The sequence below is a fragment of the Erinaceus europaeus genome, chromosome 5 (genome assembly GCF_950295315.1).
Source record: "Erinaceus europaeus chromosome 5, mEriEur2.1, whole genome shotgun sequence".
NCBI classification, from domain to species: domain Eukaryota; kingdom Metazoa; phylum Chordata; class Mammalia; order Eulipotyphla; family Erinaceidae; genus Erinaceus; species Erinaceus europaeus.
In genome coordinates this window covers 64,265,748-64,277,193 of record NC_080166.1, presented here as the reverse complement: position 1 = coordinate 64,277,193, position 11,446 = coordinate 64,265,748, and the positions used below count along the sequence as shown (strand labels likewise).

General features: G+C 38.5%; 1 protein-coding gene across 1 annotated transcript in view; it reads right to left on the bottom strand.

The window, feature by feature from the left end:
* The window catches only part of KLHL1 (kelch like family member 1), a 200,390-nt gene extending 191,970 nt beyond the window's left edge, over positions 1-8,420 (bottom strand). Inside the window, exon 1 of the mRNA XM_060191907.1 lies at positions 8,402-8,420. Coding sequence (XP_060047890.1) covers positions 8,402-8,420 — 19 coding nt within the window. The remainder of the gene's footprint in view (positions 1-8,401) is intronic.
* Positions 8,421-11,446: the final 3,026 nt, after the last annotated feature.

Sequence of the window (11,446 nt, the reverse complement as noted above, 5' to 3'; positions counted from 1 at the left end):
GACCTGCTTCACCGCCTGTGAAGCAACTCCCCTGCAGGTGGGGAACCGGGGCTCGAACCGGGATCCTTCTGCTGGTCCTTGTGCTTTGCGCCACCTTCGCTTAACCCGCTGCGCTACAGCCCGACTCCCCCGCTTTATCTCTTTCTTAAAAATCAAGATAAAGTGTTTGGGTCAAGGAGGCATTGCAGCAGGAATGAGAGAACATGATTTGTATGTACTAGTCCCTGGATTCAATCCCTTCACAGATCATGAAAAAAAAAAAAAAGACTATCTCAGAGTAAAAGTGTATGTATGTTGCTAAACAAAAAGAAACTGAAAAACTCTTCGTAAATGAAATATGAAATTTCTCTTTTTAAAAGATGTATTCATTTTTAACCTTTAATCTTTATTTATGGAATAGAGAGAGCCAGAAATTGAAAGAAAGGGGGAGACAGAGATAGAGGGAGCCAGAGAGACACCTGCAGCACTATTTCATCAATTACTCAGCTTTCTTCTTACAGGTGGGGCCTGAGGGCTTGAACCCAGGTCCTTGTGCATTAACATATGCACTCAACCAGGTGCATCACCACCGGGTCCCAAATGTGGCATTTGTTTCAGTGTATATTATGAAAAACAAACTATTTGTATAATATTGTACTGTGTATGATAAGAATTTGTTCAAAAGAGTCTACAGATTGACTAGGGAGACATGATAATGGTTATGTAAAAAAGGCTTGAATGACTAATGCATCAAGGTCCCTGGATTAATTTCCATTGTTGTCAGAAGCTAAAGCTCAGCAGTGCTCTGGTCCTCTTTCTCTTCTCTCTCTCTCTCTCTCTCTCTCTCTCTCTTCCTCACTCTCTCTCTCTCTCCCCCCTCTCCTCTCCCATCAAAATAAAATAAAATATTTTAAAAGAGTATAAAAGAAAGATAATCAGATTGGAAAACATCTAGCAAGCAGATAAGACAATAATAAAGAGAACAAGGAAAGGAAAGGTCTCAAAAAGATTTACTGATAGTTGTTCAGTCAGGACTGAGTTCAGAGAAACATTATTCAAGTTGACAAAACCTTAAAATAATACAGATAGAGAATATTCATGAGGCAACCAACTCTGAATTGAATTTCATTTTTGGTCTCTCAATTTAGTTCGAATATTAACCATATGAACTTGAAATGCATTCAGAATCACTGACAAACTTGCTTCCTATTTTTTTTTTTTTTACCAGAGCACTGTATGATGGTGCAAGAGACTGAACCTGAGACTTTGGAGCCTCAGGCATGACAGTCTCTTTGCATAACCATTATGCTATCTACTCCTGCCATGCTTCCAAAGTTTTAAAACAGACAATATAATGCTATAAAAGGCTTTTATAGGAAGAAATTAATTCACATCCTTAATCAAAAGGTCCACATATAAGAGATAGTTAGCAAATAGTGTTTTCACAATGGGGAGATGATTCACCAATAGAGCAAAAGGCCAGCTTGCATAGGGTCTATGGCTCTATCCCAAGCACAGCACTGCCTGCGTGGTAGGCTGGGCCCTCTTAAAATTGATTAATAATTAATTAATTAATTAATTAGCAAAACAAATATTTGCTCTATCTTTAAGTATTCTGTTTCTAAATGAACATGGGTTACGCTAAACACATTGCTACCCAATATGAAAATTATGAACTGTTACCAGATAAATTATGTAGATTATCTATGTTAGATGGAAAACTACCATTTTGTAAAACAATCTATTGATTTTTTATAAACTAAAAAGGGGAAAATCGGACTTTTTTGAAGTTAGCTTTAAAGAAAAATCAGATATCTCATCAATAAGGTCTTTAACGGCCATTTCAGGCTACATTGATTAGTAGTGTTATGAGAGTTATGTTTTCCAGACTTTTGTCCACTGATTATAGCTAACAGATTAAGTCTTAAAAGCAATGGGGAAGAAAATGGATACTTTCATTTACTATGTAAAATATTATTTTCTGTAATGTTGAAGCAACGCTACATCCCATTAAATGACTTGGCAGACAGAATAGAATGTCTTGAGAAGCCAGTGACATGATGGTGAAGTCTTTCACCACTGTCATCCTACCATATTAGAGGAAAGCAGAAGATGCCACTGATAGGTCACATCTTTGTGAATTGTCAACAGAAAGCAAAGGGAAATCATTGTGTGACAGAAAATATTTCAAATCCTCTACATTAAACCAATAAGAATTCACCACCAAGTAGTGAGGGATTCATATATCAAAATGAAAAGACAGGAAAAAAGGACTTATGTGCACATAGAGAATCCCCCTCATGGTAAACAATGAACGTGAAGGTTAGCCCCAGGGGCCTCATTTTATTGAATTCTTGCATTTAATTAAGAGCAAAGATACATACATATATATATATATATATATATATATATATATATATATATATGATGTTTTCTGTATTATTTGCAATTTGCAGTCAGACCGCTGACATGTCATCCTTGAGCATATTAAATATAAGAGGTGGGTTTTTTGAAAATGAGATTTTCTTTGATAAAATACACCAAGTATTTATCTGGTTCTGTTAATTTAGTTTGTAACTAATATCTTTAGGGAAATAATGTTAAATCCGGCGGAAAGCATGTGATTGAATTTCATATGTCGTTCTGTTAATACTGTTTCCTTAGCATTTAAAGGAGATAAAACAATACATTTTTCCTGTATGTTTTTCTGCTTCTGTAAATTAGCAAGTAACTATCATTTCCCAAAGAAGCACTATTGTGTGGGGGTCTCAGCTCTTCCTTTTTCAAGATAATAAATAATGTTTCCTATTTTATACTAGAATCAAAACATGTCCTAAATGCTTTTGCAGAGCTTATGTCCTACTAGAAAAAGAAAAGAAGCAAATAAATCAGTAATGTCATAGGAATATGACTGTAATGTAAAAAATAATAAAGCAAGTGAAGAAACAGAGGCTGCTGAAGATGCTGCAGCAATTATTTCGGATACTAAGGTTAGAGCAAGTCTCTTTGACAGTGTCACTTGAGAAAGGAACAGACTAAAGAAATGGAAGGAGAGAATAGAGTTTTGCAGTGATTTACAAAAGCAATGTCAACTGGGAAGAAGGAAAGCCAGTAAGAAGGGAAAAAAAATGAAAAGGCTGTGTTTTGTTAGCTATATTAGAGTGACAATATATGGGCTAGACAGATAAATGGATGAGTTAATTAGCTGTTTTCCCTAGTTAGAGAAAATATCAGCAAAACTCAGGTCTCCTTGGCTTTGTTGTTATTGCTGTTGGTTTTGTCTTTGAAATATGCCTTTTCCCAAGCCTCACTGCTTTTTAAAAAAATACTTATTTATTCCCTTTTGTTGCCCTTGTTGTTTTAGTCATTGTTGGATAGAACAGAGAGAAGTGGAGAGAGGAGGGGAAGACAGAGTGGGGAGAGAAAGATAGACACCTGCAGACCTGCTTCACCGCCTGTGAAGCAACTCCCCTGCAGATGGGGAGCCGGGGACTCGAACTGGGATCCTTACGCCAGTCCTTGCTCTTCATGCCATGTGAGCTTAACCCACTAAACTATCGCCCAACTCCCGCCTCACTGCTTTTTAAGTCACTCTTTATAAACAAGAATGAAGGGATACCTGGTAGAGTGTGCATGTTAAAATGCACAAGGACCCAGATTTAAACCCTCCTATATTCACCTGCAAGAGGGAGCTTTAGGACTGGTGAAGCAGTGCTGCAGGTGTCTCTCTTCCTCTTTCCCTCTCTATCTCTTCCTTCTCAATTTCTGTCTCTCCAATAAATAAAGGAAATTGAAATATTGGAAATAAATAAACAAGATTGAGAATATATGGCTGCCCTTTACATTGTACAAAGGATTCTCTAGCTATAAAACAACTTCCTTGTAGTTCCTTCTCTCTTGCATTTAGCATTCAATGTGGCTGCTGGTGAAAAGCTATACATATATTGACATAAACACTCCTATATATTTTTTACATAACTGATGCTTTACTCTATTTCCTTTAAATGCTTTTTAATACCTTATTTAAATTCTGTTGTAAAAAAAAAGGCCTTTTCTTTTTTTAAATTTTTTAAATATTATCTTTATTTATTGGATAGAAACAGAAATCAAAAGCCAGAAATCAAAAGGGAAGGTGACGATAGTGAGGGAGAGAGACACCTGCATCCCTGCTTCACTACTCGCAAAGCTTTCCCCCTGCAAAATGGGGACCAGGGACTCAAACTTGGATCCTTGTGCACTGTAACATGTGTGCTCAGCCAGGTGTGTCAAAAAGGCCTTTTCAACCCACCTAATTTGACATTTTAGATAAATTTGGGGCATATATTCTACTTTAACTCAGTGACTTATTCTGAAAGTATGTCTTTCGTCAGATTTGCATTGTACATTTTTCATAGATAGTCTTCTTCCTCCATCTAACATTGATTAGATATAATTGTAAGTCATGAAAGTCTTATTTGCAGATTTCATTTACTTTGGTTTAATTATTATTATTTTACCAGAGCACTTCTCAGTTCTAACTTAAGCTGATGCTGGAGAATGGACCTGGAAGCTCAGTGCCTCAGACATGAACATACTTTGCACAACAACTATACTGTCTCCCCAGCCCTCACAGGTAAATTTAAAAAAAATTTTATTTATAAAATGGAAACACTGACAAGACCATAGGATAAGAGGGGTACAGTTCCACACAATTTCCACCTTCAGAACTCCATATTCCATCTCCTCCCCTGATAGCCTTCCTAATCTTTAACCCTCTGGCCAGGTCCCATGAGGTAGGGCATATGTACACATGTATCCATAAATTAGGGCAAAATGTATACCAGAAAACAAAAGTGCACAATAGTCTGCAGTGAGTCAACAAATGAAGCAAGCAAGTAGAAAGACCTAAAAAGACACCATAGAGTATAAATAGTTTCTACTTAGACCTAGATACTCTCCTCACTTACTTCCTATTACACTTCCCTCAGTCACTCCAAAGCTAACTTTATTAAAGTAAGGACTGCAAAAGCTGAGTAAGGGCAAGAGACTGGCATACTTTAATGATGACTCTTTAGTCACTATCAGGCCACTCCATCAGCTGGGGCCCTAGCTGGGGAGTCCTGGGATTCCCAAACAGACATGATGGGCCTGGCCTAGACCTCAAATAGACCCCTCTTGCCATTGTCACTGGTCATCTCCATCAGGAACAACACAATGGACCTCTTTGTGGGTCCCCATAGGACCTTGCCCTCAATGTGGATCAACAATGGTAGAGAATGTTCCATCCTCCGAAGGGAGGTTGGGTAACATATTCTGTCTACCACCTGAGAAGATGGTCCTGAAATTAGTGCAACTTGGAACATTGCTACTCATGACCACAGGTAAAATTTTTTTTAAATATTTATTTTATTTATTTATTCCTTTTGTTGCCCTTGTTGTTTTATTGTTGTAGTTATTATTGTTGTTGTTGTTGTTGGATAGGACAGAGAGAAATGGAGAGAGGAGGGGAAGACAGAGAGGAGGAAGGAGAGAAAGATAGACACCTGCAGACCTGCTTCACCACCTGTGAAGCAACTCCCCTGCAGGTGGGGAGCCAGGGCTCGAACTGGGATCCTTATGCCGGTCCTTGTACTTTGCGCCACCTGTGCTTAACCCTCTGCTCTACAGCCCGACTCCCACACAGGTAAAATTTTTTTAAGGGTCAAATGATCAGGCTGCGTACATCATCCCAGATTAACTAATTCATTGAACTGTACTATTTATTTATAACCTCTTGCAATTCAAAGAGCATTCAAGGATAGAGACAATACCATAAGGTGTTATGTGACAATCATTCCATACTTTTTATTATTTCATGGGTTTATTTTAAATTAATATTTAATTGATATTTTATTTGATTTATGTTAATGACAGAGAGGGGGAGAAGAGAGAGGTTTCCCAGTACTAGAGGCCACAGTATTGCTCAGCTCTGGTTTATAAAGGTGGTGTGGGAGATTGACTGAACCTGGGACTTTGGAGTCACAGGAATGAAATTTTTTTTATTATTATTTTTTATATTTATTCCCCCTTTTGTTGCCCTTGCTGTTTTTTATTGTTGTTGTAGTTATTGTTGTTGTTACAGATGTCATCCTTGGATAGGACAGAGAGAAATGGAGAGAGGAAGGGAAGACAGAGAGGAGGAGAGATAGATAGACACCTGCAGACCTGCTTCACAGCCTGTGAAGGAATTCCCCAGCAGGTGGGGAGCCAGGGGCTTGAATCAGGATCTTTAAACTGGTCCTTGTGCTTGGTGCCACGTGCACTTAACCCACTGAGCTACCGCCAGACTCCCAGGAGAGAAAATTTTTTCACATAACTATTGTGCAGTCTCCTCCACCCTCATGGATTCATTTTTATCTCTGCTTCTATCCACTACCCCTGCCTATTTCGGCCTTGGCTTATTTTGAAGTAATTCCAACATAATTTTATCAATTAGGTATTAATCAAGTCTTGAAATAGTTAACAAGACAAAAATGGTCCAAGGTAAAAAAAAAAAAAATTCTCTTAACTTTGTTATTTAGAGCATTGCTAGATGTTCTCTGATAAATAATGTCAAAACTATGATCTTAAAATTAAGGTTTCAAATAATGGTAAGATACTGGTTCTCAATAATTTCAGTCACAATTATAAAATATGGATAATCATACATAAAATTAACTACATAAATAGGCAAAATAAATTTCCTTTATCTTCTAAAATATGTCATGTCCATCACCTTGCCTTGAATAAGTAAGTTAAAATTTTGTGGAGGTGATTTAGGGCAAAGGTAAGGAAACTTTCCATTCATTAAAGGGATATTACAGCATCATTTGCTGGTCATAAAAAATTTCAACTTAAAAATGACCATTTCTTGTTGCTATGAAAAAGTTCCAGTTGGACTGGGGAGATAGCATAATGTTTATGCAAAAAGGCTCAGGGGGCTGGGCAGTGGCACACCACGTTAAAAGCATATAGTACTAAGCGAAGGAGCTGCACAAGAATCTGAGTTCAAGCCCCCACTCCCCACCTTCAGGGTTGGCTTTACAAGCAGTGAAGCAGGTCTGCAAGTGTCTTCCTCTCTCCCTCTCTACCATCTCCTCCCCTCTCTGTCATATCCAATAAAAATGGGGGGAAAAATAAAAGGTCTCCAGGAGGAAAGGATTGTAATGTTGGCACCCAGCACCAGCAATAACCCTGGAGGCAAGAAAAAAAAAAAAGACTCATGCCTGATGCTCTGAGGTCCCAGGTTCAGTCCCCAACATTACCAGAAGCCAAAGGTGTGCAGTGCTTTGGTGGTCTCTCTCATTAAAAAATAAATTAAGAAATAAACGAAAGAAGGAAGGAAGGAAGGAAGTAAGGAAGGAAGGAAGGAAGGAAGGAAGGAAGGAAGGGAGGGAGGAAGGAAAGAAGGAAGAAAGGAAGAGGGGGAAGAATACAGGTCCAAGAAGGATGACAGAGGACCTAGTGGGGGTTGTATTGTTATAAGGAAAACTGAGAAATGTTATGCATGTACAACCTATTGTATTTACTGTCGAATGTAAAACATTAATTCCCCAATAAAGAAATTAAAAAAAAAGAAAGGAAGAAAGAAACGAAGGAGGGAAGGAAGGAAAGAAGGAAGAAAGAAGAGCTCCAGTTGCCTTGACAGGATCAGACAAAATGATTTTGTGGGTCATATATGGCAAGATGTGAGATGTTCTTTATCAATGCAGGACTGGATGCTGGCCCACCAGTAGAGAGGACATGTTACCACCTGTGAGGACCTGGGTGCTGGCCCTCAGAATTCATCTTCATGAGTAGTGGAGCAGTGCTACAATTCCTCCTACCCCCTCTCTCTCCCTATCTTTCTCCATCTCTTATGCTCTATCAAGATAAAAAAGACTGCTGGTAATGGTGGAGTCGTGCAGGCACTGAGTCCCCTGCCCACCCACCCACCACCAAGAAAAATAATAATAATAACCCTGGCATCAAAACAAGCAAGCAAACAAAAACTTTAAATCACCAAAAATAGCAGTTTGTCAAAATGGATACAGCCTGAGTGAAAGTTTTTTTCTTTTTTTTATAAAAATGTTTATTGTACTTTGCTTCCCTTAAAGTAAATTAAATATTATTAATTAGTGAATTAAAAATTATCTAAACAAAGAGTCAGTGTCAACTGTTTATGCTATTTTATATTATCGGCAAAATTCTTGATTTAGAAGGATGTTTGGAAGAAAGATGTACCTGCTATGACTGATATGGCTCCCTGCTTTAAGATATTTTATCTTACCTTGTTGTATTTTATTAAATTGTACATAAAGTGAGGCAGAGGAACGTGAGTGGTGAAGTAATATTTAGTTAAGGTTTACATTAATTTACAAATTGTCTTTTATCATTTTTTAATTTAAATTCTCTTACAAGTTTAGACATAGGGAATGTAATTTACCTGGTAGTTTTTCACTCATTAGGTAGAGACTGTAATTGCTCTGTTCCCTGTTTTAACAATCATTAAGTAAAAATGGGCATCTGGAATAACACAGCTGGAGTCCACTTTATGAAGATTCTTTTCAGCAGCTGGGTAGCTACAGGATGTTCATACCCACTGTTCTCTCTGAGCATTAGCACTCCATAACTGTCTTATAATGTTTCTCATTTGTTTCCTTTATTTGACACTGCTGAAGAGATAAAAGGCTTAAGCATTGTCTGTATCAGGAGAACAAAAACAAACTAACAAAAAAACCCTTGGTAGTAAATTTAAAAGGTTCAGAGTTACTGATTCAGATAGAAATGAATAACTTAAAAACATTAACATAGGAATGGCAAAATAGTTTAGGCTAGTGTGATCCTTTGCAATGCCCAGGACTCACTGCACAGAATGCACCGAAGAAAGCTCTGGTACTGTAGCCTCTCTCTCTCTTTCTCTCTCTCCCATTTTCCCCCTTTCTCTCTTCCCTGTCTCTATCTTTATCTTAAAAGAATAGGCTAACATAACAAGAAATACCATACCAATTGACATGCAAAATTTTGTCCTTTTGAATTGTTTTTCTTCTCTAAAATAGTTATGTTCCCCTTCCAAATATTATGATGATAATCAGGCTATTTGTATATAAAATACTCTTTTTAAAAAAATATTTATTTTATTTATTTATTCCCTTTTGTTGCCCTTGTTGTTTTATTGTTGTAGTTAATATTGTTGTCGTTGTTGGATAGGATAGAGAGAAATGGAGAGAGGAGAGGGAAGACAAAGAGGGGGAGAGAAAGATAGACACCTGCAGACTTGCTTCACCGCTTGTGAAGCGACTCCCCTGCAGGTGGGGATCCGGGGGTTTGAACCAGGATCCTTATGCTGGTCCTTGTGCTTTGCGACAACTGCACTTAATCCACTGTGCTACAGCTCGACTCCCATAAAATACTCTTTTAAGATGAGATACTTACTTTCTCCTAAACAATTTATTTAGACCTAGTTACTTTTCTCTAGTCAGTACATTATATTTTAGAAAGTCAAGATGTATTGGGTTTGCCTATAAAATGGTGCAGCTATGCAGTAGTGTTTTCTTACATAAAGATTCTAAATGTATTGGTATATCATTAATAAAAATATAATTTTATTTGTTTTTTGCCTCCAGGTTTATTGCTGGAGCTCAGTGAAGGCACTAAGAATCCATGGCTCCTGACAGCCATCCCCCCTTTTTTTTTCCCTATAGGAAAGAGAGAAATTGAGAGAGGAGGTGGAGATGCCGGGCTAGCATAGGAGTGCCTCTTCCTGGGCACACACTCTCTGGGTTGGACAGAACGCGACTGGAGTCAGCCTGGGCTGCTACTTACTCAGCGACACGAGGAAGATGACTCAGGAACCAACCAAGTGGTGGTGGTGAGACAATGCAATATCTTTTTTGATCAAAAAGCCACGGCTTTTAAAAGGCTAGACCCAGAAGTGGCAAGTCAGAAACTGAAATGGCTAGGAAAGGGGCGGAGAAGGGCAAAATGGAGCTGGAAAGGTAGGAACTTCCTTAGCAACTGTTGCAAGGGTTTTAAGTGGTAGGATTAATAATACCCTGGAGGCAGGGAGGGTCTTGAGGGTAGAGAGAAGATAGATCAGAGGAGTGGAGTGAGTAGGGATCTGTCAGACAAAACAATGATTATGTAGATAGGCCATAGTATCAGGAATGCAGGGTTATTTGTGAACCCTGCTGAGTTCAACCACATCCTCACAATTTCCAGACATCTCCCCCTTTCTTTTTATCTAATGGCCATATTATCAGGAATGTGAGGTGCTTTGTGAGCCCTGCAGAGCTCAACTACATCCTTACAATTTCCTGACATGGAGATATACAGGGAGAGAGAAAGATACCTGCAGATCTGCTTCACCATTTATGAAGTATCCCTACTGCTGGTGAGGAGTGGGGGCTCCAACCCCAGTCTTTGTGTGGGTCCTTGTGCTTAGGGAAGTCAGGATAGAATCATAGTAGCACCTGCAACTTGGTGACTAAATGGTGGCACAATACAACACATGACAAAACAATGAAACTGAACAATAAACAGGAACCAAAAAGTAGAAGTAGAGCAGATAAGAATAGAGATCTCAGGGAGGAGAGAAGCTAGGAGTTTTTTTTAGGTATGTTCATAGGGGCACATGACTTTAGTAATTTCTGTTTGATTTTGATAGCTAACATACAAGTAGACTAAAAACCTTGTCTGGGAAGGTATAGTCAGAGTTGATAACAGGACTAGAAAGCTGGATTAGGGCAGAGGAGCTCCCACAGTTAAAAAAAATCTATGCGTAAAAATTAACAGTTACCTCATTGATCTGACCTAGCGCCCATATGTTACACATTTAGCACAGAATCTCATATAACCTCCAAGTCCCTGTTAGTCTGAGGTCACAGCCCATGGTCACAGCTTGGAACAGTCTAGGCTGCACTTATTTTAGGGCCAGTCTTCTTTGAGTGGCAAAGCAAGATGACCCATCCTCCCTTCAGAGAATAGGGCATTCCCTACCATTCTGCTTTACAGTGAAGGCAATATCTTAGAGATATCCACAGAAGGGCTTATGATGATATTCCTGATGTAAGTGACTAGTGATGCTGGAAAGAGGACTCTATTAGAACTGTAGGCCTAGCATATCTATGTGGGAATCCAAGGATCCCTTGATAAGAGCCCCAGTTGATGGGGTGACCTGGTATTGGCCAAAAAGGCCATCATTAAGTGAGCCAATCATTTACTCTTCTCCAGCTTTTATAGTTCTATCTTTATCTGAGGAGCTCAGACATTTTCCCAGTTAAAACATTGACTATCACTTGTTCTATCCAACTTGGGATCGTTTGTGGGGTCTGGCCTCAGGTTAGGAAGGAAATAACACCTAAGATTTTAGTGAGGTCTAAGTTATCCTTAAATTTAACTGCATTTACTTAGTTGACCATTCTGATAAAAGTTATAGGGACAGTAACTGTCCTTTGGTTGAGATACATTTTTGCCAGTATATATCTTGGCC